Here is a 24,956-nt window from a genome sequence, read left to right as displayed (position 1 = left end):
GAACACGCTGGCCCCTCATACACAGGAGCTGAGCACATTGGCCCCCCACATATAGTAGCTGAACACGCCGACCCCCATACACAGGAGCTGAACACGCTGGCCCCCAACACTCAGGAGCTGAACACGCTGGCCCCCCACACACAGGAACTGAACAAGCTGCCCCCCACAAACAGAAGCTGAATATGCTGACCCCCACACACAGGAACTGAACACACTGGCCCCCCACACACAGAATCTGAACATGCTGATCCCTTGCACAGGGTGGGGTGCAGTGATGAATGTGTGTGCTCACACTGGGACAGTGTTGCCTTTGCAGTGTGTCAAGGTCCACCTGCCTCTCATCTCCCCTTCCATCAGCCTTGAGATTTCCATTCTCTATTTGTTTCTCCAGCTCACGGAAACACACCCTGATCTCATGAGAGAAACAGGGGCAGAGCTGGACGGATGAGAGTTACTGTGGGGAATGACGTGGCGGCCACTTATCAGGGTCTATTACAGGTGTTTGAACAGAGAGACAGAGGTGGACTCCACAGGAGAGCCGATAAGAGTGTTTATTGACGGATAATATAAATCCCTTTCATATATATTTATGAGAGCTTTATTGGGTAATATATTTAGTCATGATATTTCAGGGAATGTACTATCGTATACGAACATTCATGTTTGAGGAAATGAATGAAGGAACCTATCGCTGACTATAAGTCAAAGGAATGTGCAGGAGGAAGGAGGAAACTGTTTTCAAGCACAGATCTGAAATATTAACTCTTTCTTTATCCTCAGTTTAATGACTTGAAGAATTAATAATTTTTTATGTATGTCATTTATAGCGAAGCAAAAATAGGAAAACCAGGTGCAATACTAATAACAGCAATTATAAAATATATATAATTTTTTATTTTATTTGTTTAAAGATATTAAAGGTCCATTATATCATTTATTAATACATAATATGAATATAAAGTTACATTACGTTCAAAAAACCTCATGACCTGTTTACTTAAATCCCCAAGGTAGCATCAACACAAGAACATCTGAAACTGCAACACGACATCCTGCTTTTAAAAAAGCTTCCTGCAAACCTCGTACTGCCTCTAAACAAACATGTTTGCCTCCATCCTGGGGATTACATCTAAGCATTTTTAACTCCAAATTTTGCAGGCTGTTGACCATTTACTGTTGTTTAGCTTAACAAGTGATTTTACAAGACATTCCTCAAACAAATACACTCCACAAGATGACATAATGGTAATTTAGTGTTCTCCTTCATTCAGAACATGACGTACTTGGATAGATTTCAGAATGATGATCTTGGTTTTTAAATATAAACGAAATAGAAATAGATGCAGTAATCTAAACGATATGCATACTCAAACTGATAAACAGGTTTATTAACGGTTTATTGAATCCGCATTTGGTCTTATATGCCTAAATGTTGCATCAGAGCTCCATGTTGCTTAAAAGCTGAAGAGGAAATGAAAGTAAACTGAATAATAGAGCAGACAGTTAATAGCATTTTATTTAAATAGACATGTTCACCACTAAATATTACTGCCCCTGATGAGTAGCATGAAATGATACATATTTTTCTATAGAAATAGTATTATTCAGTTGTAACAGATTTGCTTGACAAGAATCCAGCTGCTGTCAATAGCTTAACAGCCACGGGAACAAGCAGCTACTTAATTAATTCCAGGTACTGCTCGGACCTGAGGAACCGTGCGAAGGAGTCCTTCTCCATCAGAGCGTGGATGCGTTTCTGGGCCAGATCGAAAGTACCTGCGGAGAGGTTCACCAAGTTCCTCAGGGTGATGTCCTTGGTCACATGGTCGATGTTCACCTGTTAGCAGTCAGTAGGCTTTGATTAATCAAAATTGAACTGGATTGAGAATTTGTCAACTCTACATTGTATTTAACTGCAAGTAATGAACTCCAGGATCTTTTACTGTCCTTTTACTATAGTGTGATATTCCTGGATGGGAAACAAAGTTTCCAATAGCTTTTGTGCCAAACATGAGCTACCCACAATGGAAATTAGGCTCTTTTCATGCATTTTAAGGAAAAAAACTACACAGAGCTGTGATCTGAGCACATAATAATGGGCACTTAATGAGAAACACACTGATTTATGCTGTTGGGCAAATAATTTAGCACACGGCATGTACTGGGCAAGTGAAATGCAAAAGAATGGAGAAAGTCAGAGCGGTTAAAATGAACTGGATTCTAGCGGACCTCTCTTGGGCCTTCAGACTGAATGAAGTCCTCATAGATCTTCTTAGCTTTGATGGCCATCTTCATGGGGGATTTAGTCTTCTTGAAGTCCTCACATGCCACCCAAAACTCGACATTCTCCTCGCTGAACTCAGACTTCAGGAAGCTCTTAAACATGGCCAGGCCATCTGTGGAAAAGGAACACATGGAAAATGCCCAATTTAAGCCTAAAACCACATCCACGTGTGGGAGAAGGAGTAAGTGTTTTGTTTTAAAGCCACCAACACAGGAGGATTTGCACCTGAAAAAGGTGCTTATGCTCAGACACTCATACTGTATCAACATTATTAACATTAAAAACCACTAAATTGACTGTGAAGGTAGCTTACAATAATTCATAAAACCATACTTAGTATTACAGCATATAGTATATGACTGAACATTATGAGGTAGCTAAAAATTAATGACTATATGAACGACTTGCAATTAATAACACAGAAGATGAGCTGAAATATTATCCGAGTGACAATAATACCAGGGTAGGAGATTACCTGGTGCAGCCAAAATGATAATGTTTTCCAAAAATGGAGCGCATACATTTTCTGTTATCTTTTAATGCTATGCTTCTGGTTTTCATTAAGGTGTGATTATCACGCGCACATGAACATTGTGATAAAATTAGGTTGGGGAAACATTGCGTTCTTTCCTTCAAACTGAAGGAAAAAGTCAGCATCCGGCCTCCTTTACGGCGACACTTCAGTTTTTAGCGCGAAGCCTTATTTTCCTGCCTGTTTACTGCTATAAATACTGTTAAATGTTAATAATAGCTCATTTGTGCTTAAATGGAACTAGATGGATGGATGATTAACGGTGAACAATAAAGTGCAATAATCACAATAAAAATTTTCTGACGTGAAATTGCAAATGAGAAATAATTAAGATAAGTCATAACGCTATATTGGAATTTAATTAAACTGAAACTAAATATGTATTTTAAATAAATCAGTTAAATAAATACATTCATTGATAATTACATCTCGACTGAGACTATAGTACACTCTCTGGAAATATTAAATAATGAAACAGAAGTTTCTTTTGCGGCGATGAGCTGGCCCCCTATCTTGGGTTGTTCCCCGCCTCGTGCCCATAGCTTCCGGGATAGGCTCCGGACCCCCCGCGACTCAGAAGGATAAGCGGGTTGGAAAATGGATGGATGGATGGAAGTTTCTTTTGACTGATGTCAAAGGAAGTAAGTTGCAGTTTACAACCATTTTCATACTAGTGCCATTTTTTGGGTGGGAGGTACAGCAATAAGGCTATAAGAACACAGCTGCAATCTGGCAGCACTATATGTGGTCTTAAGAAACAATTCTCGCTATTTCCAGGATGAAAAATGCAGTCTGAACATACAAACTTTCTGACGTTTTGAAAGTAGAGTTAAAATTAGACTTCGGGGTGGAATTTGAAGGCTGATTAACTCAGGTCACTGGAGCCGTAAGTGTGCAGAACAAACAGTTTATGAACAGCTTAAAGTTCTCATCAATCTACCTCGGGTTCCTGACAAGTGTGTAAACCCAGGATTGTGGTCTGTTGATTCGTAACAAAGTGAAAAAAATTCTTTGGCCAGTCTAAAGGCAACGATTGGGATACACATGGTAGCATGTTTACATGGTAAGGATCAAAACACCTAGTGAGGAAAATGTTTGCGTACTAAAAATGTAATATTGCTCTTTGCTTTATGTAATGCTTCCTACATAAGGTGTGTGGCTCTGTACCCATGATCAGAAGGTCACCGATTCAAATCCCAGGGTGGGCAGAGTGATGTCATTGTTGGGCCCTTGAACAAGGCCCTTAACGCTAAACTCTCCAGAGACGGTCTGGCCCTGCTTTCTCAACTGTATGTCGCATTGAATAAAAACATTTGCTAAATAAATAACTGTGGATGTCAGCCTGAATTCTTTCGACGCATCATGAAGCTTGTATCTTCATTACTGTGAAGAATATACACTAGGGGCTAGAACGGTGTAAATACTTCCAATCTTTAGAGCAGGGTTATTCAACTCATGGTCCTCGAGGTCCAAGCACTACTGGTTTTCCAGCCTTCCTTTACCTGTCAGTCAGGTGTGAAGCCTCTGACCAATCAGAATCAGTAATTATTAAACAACTACCTGGGGGTACTGAATACACGGCCTGGATTTGGAATCGAGGTCCAGAGTTGAAGAACCCTGCTTTAGAGATTGCAAAACTTTATTCAACTTTATTTAACTGTTGCTCCAGCGACGTCCAATGCATGATATTTCTAAACATTCTTTGAGTTACTGCCAGTATTCGTGTAGCAATTTTTAAAGCGTAATGCCGAAAATGCTAGGTGTTTCCACAATTTTTCCCACTAGTGTATGAGTTAAATGACACCGGCTGATTTCAGCTGACTGTCTAGGACGCTAAGCCGCTGCATGCGGATCCACGTCGGCGGAGGCAGAACGCAAGGAGCCGACTTACAGCTGCTCGTCAGCACGTTGTCGAGCGACTCCCGCCACTGCAGGGCCTCCTCCGGGGACGGCCTGTGCAGAACAAACAGCAAAGAGCACAAGATCGTGATGCCGCACGGGAAAGACGCCTAACCGCTGGTTAAATGAACAAAGGCTGAATTTCTGGAAGAGGAAGGATAAAAAAGGCAACAAAAGCAATAATTGTCTCCTGTATTGCTCTACATCAGCGCTGTAGCTGTGAGCTATAACCGAGAAATCGAGTTCTGGTCATCGGTGGCAGCCCTGGGGGTGTCGTGGAGCTGCAATCACCTCAATATTTCAAAGCTCAGTATGTTAGAAACGTCAACATCATAAGTGTCCCTCTTGGTTTTTCTAACCCGGCACCTACAGTGACATTCAATGGCAATCAGAATGTTCTTCATATGATCTTTTTGCTAGTCGGATTCATTCAAATTGGTGGCCTTGTTACACCCTAACCCTACCACTCCATCAATAAAATCAAGCTGTTTTATTTCCCCCAGACAATACACTCAGTCCTCGAAACTCAACCCCCCAGCCCATTGTAGTCCTTTCTATGGCCCAAACGGCATTTTGTTCTCTGATTCTCTCTTGTGCCAACACCCAAAGGGCCACCGTTCATTCCCTCTCGTTGCTTTTCCCAAGCCCGTTTCCACTTCTGTACCCAAACGCCCCCCCTGCTCTGTCCCTCCTGTCCGTCGTGTCACATGGTCCTGTTTGCCATCCTGCCCCAGGGTAAGTCTTAAATCGGGTGATTCTGAAGAACAACAGAGCAGTTAAGGCCACAGCCCAGGGTCTGCTAATATGTCTGTTCCTCATTTATGCCAGTACGCATTTACGTGACAGGGAGCAGGCCCATGCAGATCACTCCTGCCAAAACTCTTCAGATCACATAAAAACATGGCTACAGATCTGTTTCTACATGATAAATCATTACTGTGCTTTACGATAGCTAATCTTCTGACATTAATATTCGACTCATGGCTAAAATATGCCAAGCTTTTTGCTATGCGCTCCTGCGCTACTGGTTATTATCTCGACTGGGAGTCCATTAGTATGTGCAGTGACCGCTGTAAACTGATGTGACGCATTAGCATTTGATTTGGGGAAAACACAACAGATGTCTGGTTTAGCATGGCACATTATCATACTCGCCACATGGGGGCGTAGTTTGACACACTTAGAAAAAGATAATTAATGAAAAGGCCACAGTTGCATATTTTCCAGTGAAATACCATTATGTTCCCCCTTAACAAGTCTTTAGATGGATATACGATGGCAGAAGCCATTCCTTATCTTATCCAAGACCCCAAAGCTAGTGACAGTAACTTCAGTTATATAAGAAGAAAAATAATGAATAGTTTAACAGTTCAAACCTTAATAGATAATATAAACCCAGCCGTGTAACTGGCTTTGAGCTTTGTTTGTTGATTATTTTCATTTAATTTTTTATCAGTATTTCATTTTATTCTGCTGAAAAACACCCCTTTAAAGGAAGATGTCTTTCATTTCAGTGAATAAATTGCACAATGTCAGAAAATAACTTGCATGTGGTAATTACGTCAGCCATTACATAAAGTGGTGGAAGGGAAAGCGTACAATGACTCTTATTATTATTATTATTCAGGCTGGGCCGGGGGACTTAAACTGCTCTGTTAACAGCAGCTGCCAACCGCTGACGGCCCTTCCAATTTGCTTTTCCTGTCAGTCAGGTAGTCCTATTTTTTGCTTTGTCGAGTGCCTGATTTGAGACTGTGTGGTGTTTCTTCACAGCACTCTTGTGGTGGTCGTTACATCATGAGGCAACGCGTCTAGGAATAACAGCAGCTGACGGGCAGCTGTGCCCGTGATGCTCACTTTTGAGCCTTTTCGGGTTTCTTCTCCGGCTTTTCTGCGTAGGGAATGATGAAGTCGATGGAATTCTCTGGCTTCTGGAGCAGAGTTCCCAATTTAGTCTTGATGCCTTTAGCCCTTGAAAATAAACCAGATAAATACGTTTCCATTATGCAGTTATCTCCTCCATAAATATTTAAGTTGAATGATTGGGGTGATCTTATTTACAAACGTACAAAGTCATACACGTACATTTAATAAAATGAACTAACTTTAGGGAGAGACCCCTCTGCATTGACACGGTGACACACATATAGTCAGAAAATAATATTTGGTGGCCCTTTATTTCAGAGGGCACAAGAAACTTACAGTAGTAACTCAGTTATTACTCAAGTGCAAATGAGGAACAAACATAGTAACTCCATGAAATACATGAACCATTATGACTGATTAATACAAATCAGTACATAACACTTAGTTTCTGTTCAATTCATACATCAAGTAAGAATGTACAACTAATTATTTGTGCCCCCTCGAGTAAAGTGTTAGGCCTTCCCAAAATTTTTACAAAATGATATAAGAATTTACAAAAGTGTTGAGTATGAAAGAGAATAAGCAACATGATAATGACTCAAACTTGGAGTACATTAAAGTTGAACTAAACTTCTGAGGGAAACTAAGGATTATTTAAACAATGCTTAATTTATACCGTATCCATAACAACTACCCAGGGAAAACAAATATTATGTGATATATAATTAGTATCTGTGAGGTTTAAGAAACACTGGGGACAGATTGGTAGGAAGGTCTCTGAGCGGGAGGAATGTGTTTATTAAACACTCGCCATTCCTCTGCGCTTTCCCCAAGGGCCCTTGAGAGAGACCTCACTACTCACACAGCAGACAAGCCCCAACAGTCACTACATATGTCAAACACGTGGTGTCCGCACTGAAGTTGTTTAGCTGAAGCACATCCCATAGCAGGAATACCTGGGAATGGAAATGGAACTTCAATTTTAACGCAAACTACTGTATTCACCGCCATTCGTCGCTGAGATCTTTTGGTACCTTTCAAACAAGGCAAACATGATTACATCACTGTAATATCCATCCATCTTCTCTAACTGGCACTTCCATATAGTGCCACAGTGATCCTATCCTTGGACACCGAACATCCTGTCTCAACCACAAACACTACACTAAGTTTCTTTAACATATAAAATGTTATAAAACTCTTACTGCTATTACTATAATATGCACCTAAATAGAGTTTGCCTATAATGTTTACAAACTGGTATTACAAATATTAAATACAAATATTTACACTGGTATTAGTTAATTAAGCAGAATACTGTATATTCCCTGATACACCGTGTGTAGAGTGTTTGACCTGAAAGCACCAACAGGATGGACAGCTTTCAGTGCCGAGACATCAGCCATCAAAGCTGTCGTCTGCATAATTCCTTTTCCTTTTCAGAGTTCGGTCCCTGACATTACAGAGGACAGCATACCAACAGCAAATGCCGCTGTGAGTTTAGCATAAACCAGGATTGTATCTCCTCCCATCCACTGCAGAGAAAGGCTTATCTTCTCAAGTGAGCCACTTCAATGAAACCAAATATGAGTACAACTTCTCATCCTTTGTTTTAATGATTGTTGTGTAGACTCCATTGCATTTCATTGTAGGCATAATGCAATCAGAACAATGACTGCAACAGTAAAATTATTTCTACACTTGTCACAACAATATAACAAGAAGTTTAAAGAGACATTATATCCTGTAATAAACAGGACTATAAAAGATTTTGTGAAAACTTGGGGGCATAGCATATACTGTATATATTATACATGCAGTCTCTGTTTTAACTGGTTTGTTACGTAGGTAAAAAGAACTAGAAGATAATGAATGAATTAATTCACTGATGCTTTTTAAATGACTACAGCTGGCAGAATTGTGTACAAAATGCCTGCGGAAACTGGCCTTCATTAGAAAAACCAAAATAATACATTTGTCATAATATCTTTAAGACAATACATTCCAGATTGACTGCTATTAATGTCTTTTGGTGGGAAAATATACGATGCCGATTGGTCAACTCCGAAAAGAAAATAAGTTATATATCACATTTACAAAAATCTAAAACTATTTAATAATATAAAAGAAAATCTTGAAATTTTGAAGAATGCATGAGGGAGTACCCCTCATGGATAATCTATACTGTGAAGATTTCTGTTTTAATCACTTAGATAGTAGGTATTATTTCATATATTCAAAGCCACACTTTTATGGATCATGGGTGTTTTCTAATCAGTTATACAATACGTTAGTGTTGTTTAGCATATCTGTATAAAATATACTTTCATGCAATTTTCTTACAGTCACTTATTTATGACTTTGTAAACCCCCCCAAAAAATGCATTAAATAGCAATAAATTGCACCTAAGTATGATTTGTATTTATTTATTTATTCATAAAAGCAACAACAAAGGAGTTAATTCATTGTTTATTTAGTAACAATCTCAAAAATGAACATGCAGCAGATGTAACCGCCTTTTATGTAATAATATAGCATAGATCCTACCTTTCCAGGCATGTATGGGGTAAGGCCGCTAATCCCCTACACATTTTCTCTGCTTTTCAATCTTGCAAAAAGTGCTTTGGAAACACGCACAGTGAGTCCGCAAGTGGTGCTGTCCGCTTGGCTTTTATGTGGACTCCTCAAGCTCGGAGTTATATAGAGATACCCCACAGGCACGGGACCAGGAATTCCACCAATCAAACTGCAGACTACGATTACATGCAGGCGAAAAACATAAACACACAAAAAGCTATGGTCTCCTAAAACCAGATAATAGATGTTCCAGGGGAGCAGTTCACAGATCAGTCAAGTTTCTTTTAACCCACATAAACTAGTCTAGTCACCTCATCAAAAACATGGTTTTAGAGGTAGAAATGCATTTTACTTGAGTATTCTTAGACTATAACTTTTGATTCTGCCTCTGATAAATGACTTAAGTTTTTTTATATAACAGAAAGAATCTGTAAAAATTTTCAATTTCCATTTCCATTGCTTGGTATTTTCATTGTGTGGGTACCTCATTTGTTTCAAACAAGCAGAAGTACATAAAAAAACTTAGAAAGAAACTTTTGTAGGTAGTAGGATTTTCTTTGCTAAACTGAACCATACTGTAAGTAACCAAACAAAATACAAGACTTTTGGCATTTTTAGTGTTTTGATTGCATTCACTGCTTCCCTTCTGTTTCTCTCCTGGTGGGGACAGAAAAAATGTCCCCACTACATCAAAATAACAGGTTTTTATCACACTGTGACCCCAAAGTCATCTGTTTTAATGTTTGTAGATCATTGTCTCAGATCATTAGTTAATACTGACAAACCGTGTGGACCGTATCCATTACATTATTTTGACCAATCAATAATGATACCCAAAGAACCTTCCAGAAGCTCAGTCCAAGCTTCCGTAGGCTAACCTCATAGTACTTCTTTCCCCAAATGCTCACAACTAATAAAATGGAAAAAATAGAAGAATATTGTATTTTAATGACAAATTTTACTGAAGAAATGATAAGGACAACAGTAGGAGGACATGTTCTGTGTGTAGATCACGTGCATCTCACACATGACACTGTTAGCCAGACACAATAACAGACCATGCTGTGGAAAAGGATTTGTGCCAAAATGATGGGCTACTGTGCTGTGAGTTCTCCTTCCTTTTGAAGGTGTCTAAAAGACTCCGCCTTAACATTTCGGGCCTGTCTTTCCAACCCTGCATGTCTTTGATCCCTACATGACCACCTGTAACATGATGTAATCACAGTACAGGCGGCCCCCAGGTAACGAACAAGATCCATTCTCCAAGTCTGTCTTTAATTTAAACTTGTAGGTAAGTCCGAAAAATAATACAGTGCATAATGATAGCTATGCAGTAATAATAGCTATCAAAAGTAACTAGGCCTGCATATGGTCGTGTACTGTACCGACAAACCGCTGAAGTTGTACAATGTTTCCACAAGCGCCACTAAGTAGCGCATGTGTTCGTTACTGAGGACCCTTGTATTTAACCCGGATTTTTAATAAAATATGCTTTATAGCAGCCCATTCGTAAGTTTGATGATCCCGTAAGTCGGACGTTCTTAACCTGGGGATTGTGTGTAACTGTTCTGTTTTATTGTATTTGATGTAGGTGTCAGTTGGGTTCAGCAAAGTAATGAAAGGGACCAGTAGCGCACCAGGCCACAGGATGTTATGTTTTTAGATTATCCAGAGAGCTATTTCGAGCACTTTCAAAAGCACACAACTCATACTTATCAATTATTTAGCTTCACTTGAATTCTGCAACTCCATGCTTTGTAGTTCATACATTTTTCAGCATTTCATTGTGTACATATTTTAATAATTTATGTAAAGCTAATCAAACAACTTTGCATAAAGATCTACTGCAGAGACATTACACATGCTCTTTCAAATTAAAAAGACAACAACAGACAGCAGCCAAAAAATAAATATGGAAAAGCTGGTTTGTATTATCCAATACAAACTTCTATATTATAAAAAAATGACTACGTCATAGAAGAAAAACTATGGTAATCCTTTACATTAAAGTCACCTTCATAATGCATTCATAGAACATTCAGGGCACCTTCATAATGCATTCATAGAACATTCAGGGCACCTTCATAATGCATTCATAGAACATTCAGGGCACCTTCATAATGCATTCATAGAACATTCAGGGCACCTTCATAATGCATTCATAGAACATTCAGGGCACCTTCATACATTCATTATGCATTCATAAGCAGCATATACCTTAACATAATAACATACCTTAACAAACATTATATGGTAATAAACATTATAATCATACAATTATATAATGTTTGTTATTAATGTATATTAAAGCTATTAAGGTATGTTAGGATGCTAAGGTATATGCTTCTTAGGAATGTTCTATGAATGCATTATGAACACATAATGAAGGTGCAGTTAATGTACTGTAAAGCATTATTAAAACTTCTGTACATAGATACTGTAATTCTCTTGTTTGTATAATATAATTCTATGGCATAAATGTAATTCAATCTGTATTTTTTTAACTGGAGGTTTGTTCTTCTGTATTTTCACTTCTTGTGTTTATTTGGGTGTTCTGTGGAATTGCTTGCGCGATGATTTGCCCTAACATCCAGTGAAGGGCACCTTGTGTCTGAAGCGTCTGAAATAGGCTAAGTTCACATTGACCCTTCACTGGATAAAAGGCTATTAAATATGGGTGGATGGGAATAATGGCTTGTCCTGAATTACAGCAGTTTCATGTTTTTCCCATCTTACTTTATGTACAGATATTAAACACCCGAATTTTCAAAATTTTACTGTAATTGAGGTCATTTCCACTTCTAGTTCAATTGCCAGTGAAAAAACACTTATGTTATTAAAAACTCCTTTTCACTTCACTTTCATATCATAATATGACAGCTATCACGTTATATAATGTGTCAAATGAATTTATTCACTTTAAGCACATTAATGTTCCTTATACAAGCAATTTAATTTAGCTAATTTAGTTCTATAAAAGGTCTTAACTCATCCCCCTTAAATCCACGGCGTCCCTACTTCTGTGTAATTGCGTATATGAAAAACTTGTAGAATTCTCATCTACAATATGTCTTTGAATTATTTTTATAATTTACATGTTTATAGCCCCATTCATATGTATGTCATTACATCATTAGCCCTGATATATATATATATATATATATATATATATATATATATATATATATATATATATATATACTTAACATAAAATCGAAGTCATAATCCTTGCGAAGTTCATAGTTTTCTCAAATACATTTTTAAATGTTTTACTTTAGTTAGCAGGGACATTTATTCAAAGCGATGTGCATTTCTGAGAAAGAAGGCTCAGACAGTCCCTGGTGAAATCAGGGGTTAAGGGCCTCGCTCAAGGGCCCAACGGCAAAATTACTCTGCCAGTACTGGGATTTAAATGGGCGACCACCCAATCATCACACACATCCGCTGTCTTAACCCGTTGAGCTGCACACAGTGCACAGCACCCAGCTATTTTGCAGATGCTTTTATACAAAATGACACACAATTGAGAAAATATACTGAAGTTTGCGCAAATTGGCTTAACTCCTTGGCCACATATTTGAGAAGATGGCGAAGGTTCAGGTCCTCAGTTGCTCCTGGACGGGAAGCAGCCTGGGAAGAGCGAATCTGCTACACTGTGCACTTCATCACCAGCTGAACGCTAACAGTTTTGCCACAATGAGCGTTATCTTATCAACCGTGTCATGCTGTTACTCTTCGTATTGTGTATGTTAAAGGTTCCATCATTTAGATACAGACTTTTATAATGCTTGCAGGCCTACTTACACTCTTCAAAGTGTAGTCACTTGCGTCTGTTGGTTTAGTTTATTATTTCCACTCTAAATCTCCTTCACTGATATCTCTTTTTGGTAGCGGAGGAGCTTGTATCCAGCGTAACTTGTTCATTGCTGTGGGATTTTGTACGGGATTTTGACAGCATTTTGAAGCATTATGTTGCATTGAAAAAATGAGGGTCACTGGCCATTTACTACATTTACTAACAGAATTGGTAACAACATAAAGAAACCAGATATTTCTATTTGGAGTTTTATGACATACAAACGATTTCCCATAGTAAGCTACCTTCGGTAACAGTTAAGGAGGCCCAGATGTAGTAATACACTCTTACTTAATGTAGTGATTAAACAGAAACTAAGTGTTAGTCATGTACTGATCCCATGCTCGTTCATCATTAATCAATCGTAACAGTTCATGTATTTCATGCAGATACTATATTTGTTCATGATTTGTACTTGAGTAGTAACTCAGTTACTAAGTTACTTGTGCCCTCTCAAGTAAAGTGTCACCGTACCTTCTGTGAAACTCTTACTTTCACAGTAAACACTGTAAGTGATTGGTGGACATTGTTTTAGTAAACGATGACTTTAAAAGCACTGAAAACTCTATCACTTTATTTTACTATACCATTATAATAAAATTGCATTTAAACTAAAACCATAGGATGGCTGCAGCTCTGCTGCTTCAACACCTATTATAATAGGGCTTCCTCCTGCCTTGTGCCCTCAGATGCCAAGGATTGGCTCCAGACTCACTGCAAAGGTGTTAGATGACAGATGGATGGTCCTTGCTGAAGGACTGAACACTGTCCTATTAAGTGTACTTGCACAGTGTAGTATCCCACATCTGTTTATTCAAGTATTAATATCTGCATTTCTCATGTCACAGGGTCTCATCAAATGACAAACCAGTGTGTGCTTAGGCCAATGTCTGCCTCTGGGGTATTTAGAAGTCATCAAGCACACTGGAAGCCAGTCCTATTTTGCAAAAAGCGGTGAAGCACATTCCAAATAGTGTATATCTAACTTTCCACGTCCAACTGGGTCTGGATCACAGTCATAGGAAGAGGTCATTGTTATATAGACTTCTATTTCAAATGTACTTTTCCTCCTGATCAAATTTCAATACCATTTGAATTCACAGAATGACAAACGTAATTTTTACGTGCCATGAATAATAAAGCTATTGTATAAAATATAAAATTAAAAGTAGATACCCATGCTTCTGGATGACATTTTATGGAATGAAATTGTTGGCGAATTGTTGTGGGGGTCAGAATGTTTCAGGATTCGTATTATTCATGCACACGACCTGAACAAATAGCTCACAGGAAAATCTTGCATTAGAGACACTCTCACCTCTACCCACTTGTAACATGTCCAGAAAAACTCAAACTGGGAGCAAAGCAAAATTACTAACAGCTTGCTATAGTAGATTAAAAGTTTCAAACGTGAATGTAGTTAAAAAATATTTTTCTGATGATGCAACTAGCTGTCAGATTAGCAAATTACTTTATTGTTACAAATGAAAAGAACACAGACAAAAGATGTCTGCTGGGGCAGCTGGTGGCCTCAGCCTTTCAGTTAAAATAAAAAGAAGAGTTTGTCATTTTATGTTGCGTCACAAATCCTTTTGTCAGGACAGTTGATAAAAAATTCCATATCAAAGTCAAACGCAATCGTCTATTTCAAATACATGGGTCGGTGTACGGTAATAGCATTCCATTAGCTTTTAATTGGCCCTTTGGTTTGCTCTCTTGTGGACGGTTAGCTTACAGCTTACATAGCTAATTAAATGCCTATAAGGAGATAGGGAAGACGAGATGAAGTGGAGCCAAGATACTTTCCCAGTGTTCATGAAAAAATCCCTTTCTCAAAAAGGCATTATCCTTGAGATTCTCTCAGGACTCAGGTTGAGGGGGATCGACACGTGTTTCCGATTATCCCAGGGTTGTTGTTCACAAGCAGTGCGGCTGGCAGATGTCAAATGCTCTACAAGAGTTTCTGGATGACTGTAATCAATCCAAGGGTTCCCAGTACCCGGCCTGTAGCTAGTATTCCACTGGGCCGAGCTAGCGGTTTTGCACAAGGGTTGGTAAATTTCCAAAAATAAACTATATCTTTTCTGTTTTTCACTGCTTTCCATGTTGGTCCTTTCTGTAAAAGAAAAAAGTAAATGGTTACATTTATGAAATCACCCATGGATCTGCTGGTGCCCCTACCTCTAACCTGTTGGTTGTGCTACCGTCTGTGAAATTTCTGTACAACATAAACCTGTCCACGGACATCAGCCCCTAGCCTACACCATTTTGCTGATTTTCTGCAGGGAAACCGGAAATTTCTCTGTTTTATTTTGCATGACAAACGAAAACCTTGGTGCATTTCATGTGAATTCCAAAAATGGTATTATGGCCGTAGTCCTCTGTTTTGTCTTGATTTTGCATTAAAAATAGCATTGTATAATGTCTCCTATCTGGAAAATGGTTTGGTATCTTGCTCAATCGCTGTGCTTGAAGAAAGAAACTGAAATATTCTTTACTTGGCAGATGTTTCTGCCAAACAGGAAGGGTCATGTAATTTTATATTGATGCTTTTTAACAAGATATAAATTAGCTTGAATGTTGTTGAAATCTAGGGGTTTGTTTTGACTGCATGCTTCTATTTTAGTAGCAGGAGCTTTTCCATTGAACCAAGTTTCAGACTGATGTCTTGAAGAAAGCTGACCACAGAAATCTGACTATAGGACCCATCTTACTGGGAGACATCTGCTACCTAAAGACATCAAAAACTTTCATCAAAATAGCTTGCAGTTTGGAAATAGATTGACTGTCTTTTCACTACCGTTGCATCCATTTAAACCATCCAGTTTAAATATGCTTATCAACATTATGGCTCCAGTCATGTAAAGTTATGTGTGTAATATAAAATATTATTATGGTAATCCTTAAATCCGTCCCCCTTCTGATCACAGGGCTGCCTGGAGCCTTTTCCACACAGTACTGGACACACCTCAGGCAGGATATACATGTCATGTGACTACATATGTCACAGCGAGAACATACATGCATGCTCCACACATCAAGTGGAGACAGGATTCCAACCCTTAACCCTGGACATGAGATACAAAGGTGGAAATGACCTCAACCCTGGACGCAATGCTAACTAAGAAACATGACCCTAAGCTCCTAATGAACATATTACAAGGTGCTTTTGCTTTTTAGCATATGCACATGCATACATACATGGAGACATACATGCATAATTGCATACATGTTATCATAAATGCATATGCATAGACAGATTTTCAGTGTTATGGGATCAATATACTGTATCAGTAAAGTGACTTTAAAAAAAGCTGTACTGCTGACAAGAATAGCATTCAGTCTTTTATCATTTAGCGTTTAGGCTTTTTACATGAGAGATGTAACATAGGACATAAATTGCCTATAGATCTATCTATCTTCCACAACTGGGAAGTAGCCAGTCTGGATGATGAGGAGCGCTGGTCAGAATGTCAGTCCAACACAGGACACTCACACACGATCATGCGCACTGGAATGTTTTTAGACTGCAGGATGAAAGCGGAGACGCCAGAGGAGACCCTCACAGTAGACCCTCACAGGAGACCCTCACGGGAGACCCTCACGGGAGACCCTCACAGGAGACCCTCACGGGAGACCCTCACAGGAGACCCTCACGGGAGAGCATGCAAACTGCAGGATGAAAGCGGAGACGCCAGAGGAGACCCTCACGGGAGACCCTCACAGGAGACCCTCACGGGAGACCCTCACAGGAGACCCTCACGGGAGAGCATGCAGACTGCAGGCCCAGAGCGCTGCATACAGGCGTCAGACCTGCAGCCTGGGAGGTGTGAGACCAGCCCTCAGTGGCCCGTGTGCCATCATTTATTTACAAGTTTGAGGTTCATGAAAATTTAAAAGATCTTTTAAAAGTGCAAATGCAAATCCCCCCCCCCCCCCACCTTAACATATCTATTATGAATTTGTTATGACTGTGTGTGAGTATATGTGCATGTGCCCTGCCAGGGTGCCCCCCCTGTCTCCCCCCCTGCCCTGTGCTGTCTGGGATAGGGTCCGGGCCCCTCAGCAACCCTGACAGCATCAGAGGTTAGAAGATGGGTTAGGATTAGGGTTAGATGGATGGATTTATTATAAAAGTGTCAAGGCATGTTGAGGTCTAGATGCTATTCTAGCTTCGTGACTAAGCTCAGGGTTCCCCAATTCCGGTCCTGGAGGGCCGGAATCCAACAGAGTTTGCAGATTTCCCTGCTCAAAAACACCTAATAAATTTGTTGGATTAGTTGGATGCATCTGTATAAGATCAGTACGAGTGCATGCCCACACTCTAGAAGCAGGTCTCACATAGTCTAAGGAGTGTATCTGATTCTCTGCCATAAAAGAGCACCCAACACCTTGCATGCCTGGGTGAATGTGTGCGAAATGAACAGCATTCCCCGTGTTGTGCTATTAACTGAAGCAGAATGCCCGTATAAGAGCAGAGATTGAAACTTGGATTATGGAGTGGAATGTCTGAGATCTGATTTATGGAAGGATTAGTGATACAGATTTAGAGTTAATTTACACTGGTATGTCTCCTTAGCATGTCAAAGGTCCAAGGTTACTGACAGACTATTTCTGCTGTTGATGAAAGTTGATGAGTTTGAATGGACTCAGCTCCCCCATGTTAATGATTGTGTTTCTTGGAAATGTACTCAGCGAGGAGCCTGACGCAGCTTTGCCCGCCTGTACGTGAATTTGTGCATTTCTGTCACTGATGATTATTCCATGTGCTGCTGCAGAGGAATCTTCACAGTGACGTTGGGGAAAGGGAGCGCATGTCCTCTCTGTTACACGCCTAAATAACCAAAAAGTCTGGTGAGAGAGAGAACTGGCTGTCTGACAGATCAGGCGATGGCGGCCTTTACGTAAAGAGAGAAATCGCGTGCGTGATTACATTTCCTTTGCTGAGTGGAGACTGACTGAGGGCACGGCCTTCAAATGCTTTTGTGGCATAAAATGAAGAAGAAGTTTGACTGCAGCTAGAAGGGGCCAGAATCACCCCCTCCCAACCTGAGGCAGGCATGACGACTTCGGGGGCTGTGGTTTATCGCCCTTATCAGTTCCCACTCCGGGGGTGCTGCTGAAACCTGATAAAATGGCAAAATCCGAGCCAAAAGCATGTCCAGCGGGAGCATAGTGGGATGTAGTGTAGTGGTTGTGTCTGTTTGTAACAAGGTGTCAGTCCCTCGGGGTGAAAGGGCTCACCAAACAGTACAGGGGTGTAGCAGAGGGTAAATGTACATAAAAGGCGTGTGCATACCTTTTTAATTACGTTACAGCATTTACTCACTTTTTTATGATTGTTTACTCACTTGTCATTATGCAATTTAAAAAGTTTGAATCAGAAATGTACTCGTCCATTGCATTAGCCTACAACACACCATACTGACCCTCTCAACAAACTGGCACGCATCGACTCCCTCTCCTCCTCCCTCTGCTCCTCTTCCGCTTCACTCCTCGACAACGCAGCCAGAGCTTATGAGCGAGCAAATCAATGACAGGTCCTGCAGCGTGCAGACGGAGCCACGGACATCAGACAACATTGCGCAAGAGTCGCAAATCACCCGAAAGAACATACCCAGTGGTTCTTTATTTTTCAGTTAATAAGATGACATTAGTTACTCCCGTGTAGCGTAGCCTGCAGATTGATGCTGTTTGCAATAAAGTTAGCTGGCTAACAGACATAACATTAAATAGGCAACACAGCAGCATGAGTGCAAATGTATTTCCATTTGTGCTACCTGGACAAGCACACTACTACTACTACTACTACAACTACTACTACTACTACAACTACTACTACTACTACTAATGATGATGACGATGATGATGAAGATGATGATAATGATCAGTGATAGTGCAGTCCTGCACAGATGTTAGGGAGTTTCTCTACCGTTTTGTTAACAGACATGTATAGTTTACTCACCCTTTTTACCACTATATCACTGGAACAGAAGATCTTGCCACTAATGCAAACGCATGCATAAGCATAGTCTCCATTATTGGCGACTCTCCCAGAGTCAGAGGCAACATGTCACCCGCTGTCATCGCTGTGACTGAGGGCCGCTGACTGCGGGGTGGAGCTCATTGAGTTACATCACACAGAAGCCATCGTAAGCCCCGCATTTGTGTCAGTAGAAAAGTGAATTCCAAGGACATACTGTACTGTACATATGCAAACAAATGCTTATTTAACGCACTCAGAACCAAGGGCTTGCACTTTGTTTACCAAAGCTGTCACCTGCTGTCACCTGACACACATCTGACTCTAGGAGAGATTTCTTTTCCAGCCTCTGGAGAGTAAAACGTCGGTTTCCAGAAAAACCGCATTTTTCTTATCTCCCTGTAAACACCTGCAATATCATCCTAATTGCTTTCTATTATTCTGTGTAACAACTTTATAATAATATATAATTTACAGGCAGTGCATTAAGGATGTAATCTTTCCTAAGTGTCTCACTTTCGAATTATAATTTTATAATTTCCTGTTCATCTTGGCTGGTACTAATGGGTAATCAGCAATGGAGGAAATGCAAACAGGGAATTACATGCACTGATATAAAAAACGTGGACAAGCTACTTTGGAAATGTTATGAAATAAGTGACAGGTGAGGCTAATCCACCATGATTTCAATCACTTCCACTCCACTGCTCTTCTTTTTACTTTTTATATCTGCACCCCAAATACAAAGCATGTAATTTGTCTCTGGTGGGGGGCAGCTATAGTATTGCACTAATTACTTTTTCCTGTTTGTTCACCAATTCAATTCAATTCAATTCAATTATTAATGATAAGGAATTTGAATACATCTCTAGGATGCGCTGGGATGCATCATCAGTGATGTTCCTGGGGTCATTGGGGGATTCGGGTCTTTCAACATCAGACCCCCTCACACGCAGGTGACCCATCCAGGATTGATCAGGTCCCGGATTGCATCCCAGCAGCACTAACCCACGGGCTCACCCTCTTTATCCAAAGCCACCGTGTGGCTTTTTCTGCGGCTTCAGTGATGGAACGTATGGCTCCCCTCTTGACAGCTCCGTTTACTCCAAGACCTACCAGAGCTCTACATAATGACTGGCCAGCAAACCCCCGGCAGCCCCCTTCAATTGGCTCACAGGAAGCCCGCCAACCCTGGCTTCTACACTCCTCCACCAGGTCTTCGTACTTTGCCAACTTCCTCTCATGCGCCTCCTCCATGTGCTCTTCCCACGGCACCGTTAGCTCCCACATGATAACCTGCTTAGTGGTGTCTGAGTAGATAAGCAAGTCGGGGCGCAGTCTTGTCTGAGTGATGTGTTCGGGGACCTTTAGCTGTTTCCCAAGGTCCACTCTCAGCTGCCAATCTGAGGCTGTGGACAGCCGCCCTACACGCATCTGTGGGCGGGAATGGGGCTTCTCTCCAGCTTTTTGGGAGAAGATGGCATTCTTCCTGGGACGGTGTCTACTACCAAGAATGGCTGAGGTAGCTGCTTCCGCGACTGCCTTACGCACCTGGTCATGGTGCCAACGATAGCGCCCATCGGCCAGGGCCTTGGGGCAGCTGCTAAGGAGGTGTTGAAGGGATCCTCTTCCAGCACACAGGGGGCAGGAAGGTGTCTCACTCTTGCCCCAGGTGTGAAGGTTTGCAGGGCTTGGCAAGGTGTCATAGACAGTCTGGACCAGGAAACGAATTTGGTGGCTATCCGCCCGCCTCAGATCTGCCCACGATACCTTCCGCCGCTGCATATTCTCCCACCTTGTCCGGGCTCCCTGCTGTCTGAGTCCCACCATCTTGCTGCCTCTCACTTCCTCTACACCTGCACACACTTCCTCCTGGAGAAGATGTTGTCGCTCCTTTCCTTTGGCTGTGCAAACCTGACTGCTTTGGAAGAAGCCCAGGCCTGATCGCCCTCTTGCCACCGTCCCGACAAGGGCGTTCTGTCTCAGCCGTGCCCCTGCCACCTGAAGCTCTCTGGCAGCGCTCCACTTCCTGCCTGCGCGGACCTCAATGCCCGCTGCTGCCACCTTGGGGTCCCTGGGGTCTCTTGTCCATGTCACCACAAACTCTTGAGAGAGGCCACTGAAAGGGAGCTGAAGAGTGTTTGTGGTCCCGTACAGGGCAGCGCCAAAAATAAGAGCTTCATAATGCAGTCATAATGCATAATGCACATGGCTTTAATGTTATGCCTTTTGATAAATATTCATAGCCATGTTTATAATGCTTTATGGATGCATTATTATGTGTTATGAATGTGTTTATAAATTACTAAAAACATGGCTTAGGTGAAGTGTTGCCATTTTTATATAGCACCTTTCACATCAGAGTTGCCCCAATGCGTTTTACATTTATATACATCTTTATACAAAATAATTCAAAAACAGGGAAAAGGGAGACAAAAGAAATCACCACTTATTCTTTGTTTTACGCATGCAGATTGAAGCATCCCTCACGCATCTTACCTGTGTTTAATATTTAATATTTTTGTAATAATTTTAATCTACAAAGCAGAACATAATAATGAAGAGCGAACCTGATAGTGATGAGAAGTCATTCTTCTTTTCCTTCCACCATTTTGAGAATCAAGACAAATGTCTTCAGCTTGGAAATAGACCAAAGTGTTTTTTTTCTTTTTAAAGCATATTCCCATGATACAGCTGAAAAAATGTAGATGAAACTTCAGGGACAGGAAGTGTGTGGTCGTGTGATACACATGCTCATCTACTTGAGGCCACAGTAGCTGCATTAGTCCAGTACGGGTCCCATGGTAGCTTCTCGTGTGGGCGACAGGCCTACAGGGTAGCCTAGACAATCAAGCCCTTTCAGAGTCCTGATTCATTTAGAGCAGTCCTTTCACCATATTTGGACTTTTTACAAAACTGAGTTAAGGAGCTGCTCCCTGTATTCACTATTACGTGATTAAATGTCCATCCATTTTCTGCACCTATGCAGGGTTGCAGAGGGTCCTGGAAGGTATGGGCGCAAAGCAGGGAGTAACCCAGGATCGGGTGCCAACCCAGCGCAGGGCACACTCACTCACCATTCATGCACACACACACACACACCTATGGACAATTTGGTAACTGCAATTAAGCTCGGCATATTTTTTGACTGTAGGGTAGGAAACTTGGAGGGAACCTCTTGGCGACATGGGGGGGACGGACGGACATGCAGACTCCACACTCATGGTTCATGTTTACGCGGAAACATGGTGTGTCTACAGCTCTGTAGTGTCAGCTCAAGTTGGTTAACAGTTGAACAGATGAGTCATCTAACCTTCAGATAACTGTAGTGCATTGTGTCCAGTGCTTGTTCTAGAATATTCATTGACGGCATGTTATTGGAAATGAGGATTAACACAAAACAGGTAGAATCTGTAAAACTTTCCACTGAACTCCTTTATATCATTCACTCATCTATCCGTTATCCCAGAGCTATTCCAGTGCTATAGGAGTGCTTGAGTATATCCTAGCAGGCACAGGATACAAGAAGGCTGGGGATGGTTCAACAGTAACACACAGACACTGTATCTGGACACATTTCAGAGCTGCAGTGTTTTCACACTAGAAAAGTGTCACATGACCCTCATCTGTAACTCTCTAAACCAGCTGCATTTCCACATTGCTGTTTTTATCATTTTTTTTTAATCCACAACATATTAGAATGACCTACTTCTGAATACCTCTTACAGTATAGATAAGTAAGTGACTATAGAATATATGAACATTTCTTACTTTATAAAAAAGCATTTTATTTTAATTAGCAGTTCCTGCGATATTTTAATGATTCTGCACAGATATTCAATCTCGATAATGTGAATAGTTTACAGGCTTTTGACAGTCAAATCTGCTTTTTAATTATGCTTGCTTGTTGCGTGCTGCTAAATTTTTACCAGTTTAAGAAATAGAATGAGAATTGAGTGCGAAGTAAGGTACACAAAAGAGGAGCCGTTGTGGAAAATATCTTTAGATGTCTCAAGAGAAGGGAAATCTATTTTGCCCGTGCTAAAGTATAACTGGGATGTATAAATATTCTTGACCTTCTCAGCCTGAGTAGTCTGTAACATCTGGTCCAGATGGAGATGGTGAATTAAAACTTAAACACTTAATGAATGGCCATTCTCTCTAGCTGCAGAGTTACACACACACAGTTCTCTTTTTTAAATAAAAGGTTATGTTTTTCATAAAGCTGTCCACCAAATGACTTGCCATTTAAGTTGCTTTACATATTCAGGGGAAAATCAGCATGCCATTTGGAGAGCAGAAAAGAAATGTGAATTTAGAGCTTGATTCTGTAAAGAATTGTCTAAATCATAAACATCTCGGTGAATAAGGTCGATGGTGGCCATCTCCAAACTCTGACAGTTCCTCCATGCAGAGTTTTATGGTGCAAGGAATATAAATGAAGTCAGCACTCGCATATAGTTACACGTGTAACAAAAGCATCCAATTAAGTTAAGCAAAATTATTTAATGACAGGACGTCAGAAATTAATGCTTCTACTCAGAACTGAATTGTTAATTTTACTTTCTCAGAAGATACCCAAGTTTTGGTAACTGACAGAAGTGTTTTGTTTTTAAGGTTTCACATGATGTGTGATCTTTTAAACTGTGAGCCCTGACCACAGTAGCAAGAATCAAAGCAAACAGTGTATATAAGACCTCATAGCCAGGGGTCAAAGGATGACTTTTTTATTACCACAAGAGACAAACAAGATATTTCCCACACTTTAGTGTAGGATCCAGATCTCTTCAGATTTTCACTGTCATACTGGGAGTCCTCTTAACTCTATGACTTTGTCACATATCAGCTTAATTAATAATAAATAAATGCAAGAACAAGCATTATATGGATGCACTATAAATACAAATTTGTGATGTTAAAATATTAATGTGATTGTAAATTATCGCTGCGTGCTCTGCTTGTTAATACAAAATGTCTGCTGGACAAACACTTGGTAGCATTACTGTCCTCCTTATTCACAAATGGTGCAAAACATTCGCAAAACAAGGGGAGGAGTCTAAGGGGTTGCAGTGCTACCTGGGAAATTCAGTGCACCTGTATTCATGCAAGGGATACATTTATCAGCATGTAACAGACTCATAAAATGCAATTCATGCACTGCAGGAAAGTTTAAGTGTATGTCTCAGGAATGCTGCATTTACTGTGAAAATAACTAAAAGTAATAATAATAATAATATGCCCTCTGCTGATCAATGTGTATATTTGCACTTCTCATATTAATGGCTATCAAGGCTAACACATAAAATATAAAAATACATAGAAATTAATGTAAACATACATACAAGCAGTGTAAAAGCATGAATTTCAAATATGAAAAGATCACTATAAAATATCAATCAAAATCATACCTTTCAATGACCTTGGACCTTATTTTATTCTAATATTTTTGTTTGAATTTGTGCACCTGTGTTTCAATTCACAGATTGAACCTGTAGCTCCTACAGCTCGTATTATCGAGCACCTTTGGGGTTTCTATTAGTCTTTTGCCTCTAGAGGGCACTCTTCCCCTTTCAAAAGTCAGTGGACATCAAGGTGGAAATCTGTGAAGCACAAAATTACTTCTGAAAAATAGTTATAGTTATACATTTTATATGTATTATGTGAAACATGCTAGCTAAGTATTTAATAATTAACAGGATTTATCCTCACAGTGACCTGGGGTTTGTCAGTATTGGGAGCACGACCACCCACTCATCCTCATTGGCTGCCAGAGACAGCAGGGAACAGCAGTGGTATCATGATGTGCAAAGCTGACATATATGAAGGACAGCAAAAAAACACCTATGTGCTATTTCTCCTGCCTCCTCAGGTCTCACTACCACAGCCGACTCCCCACAGCCACGGGAATTTCTCACAGTTTAGTCCAGGTCTTAATGACTTCGTATCCAGGCTATACAA

The 24,956-nt window shown here is 40.4% G+C and overlaps 1 protein-coding gene across 1 annotated transcript; it reads right to left on the bottom strand.

Annotated features, from left to right (window-relative positions):
- Positions 1–871: 871 nt before the first annotated feature.
- LOC111834910 (regulator of G-protein signaling 5-like) lies at positions 872–9,260 on the bottom strand. The gene is made up of 5 exons (XM_023794747.2): positions 9,130–9,260; positions 6,573–6,686; positions 4,708–4,769; positions 2,230–2,396; positions 872–1,837 (listed from the first exon to the last, which is right to left on the bottom strand). Exons 1-5 carry the CDS (start codon positions 9,171–9,173, stop codon positions 1,676–1,678), a joined length of 549 nt encoding a protein of 182 aa, XP_023650515.1. The 5' UTR covers positions 9,174–9,260; the 3' UTR covers positions 872–1,675.
- Between the last annotated feature and the right edge of the window lie 15,696 nt (positions 9,261–24,956).

This window comes from Paramormyrops kingsleyae, chromosome 15 (assembly GCF_048594095.1).
Source record: "Paramormyrops kingsleyae isolate MSU_618 chromosome 15, PKINGS_0.4, whole genome shotgun sequence".
Taxonomy (NCBI): domain Eukaryota; kingdom Metazoa; phylum Chordata; class Actinopteri; order Osteoglossiformes; family Mormyridae; genus Paramormyrops; species Paramormyrops kingsleyae.
This window is presented reverse-complemented; position numbering and strand designations above follow the sequence as displayed.

Bases quoted from the DNA above. Each gene is read 5' to 3' on its own strand.
- LOC111834910 (XM_023794747.2), bottom strand. From the start codon at position 9,173: ATGTGTAGGGGATTAGCGGCCTTACCCCATACATGCCTGGAAAG. The intron at 2,397-4,707 runs GTAAGTCGGCTC...CCTTTTCCACAG, and splicing joins CAACGTGCTGACGAGCAGCT to ATGGCCTGGCCATGTTTAAG. The intron at 1,838-2,229 runs GTCCGCTAGAAT...GACTGCTAACAG, and splicing joins AGTCTGAAGGCCCAAGAGAG to GTGAACATCGACCATGTGAC.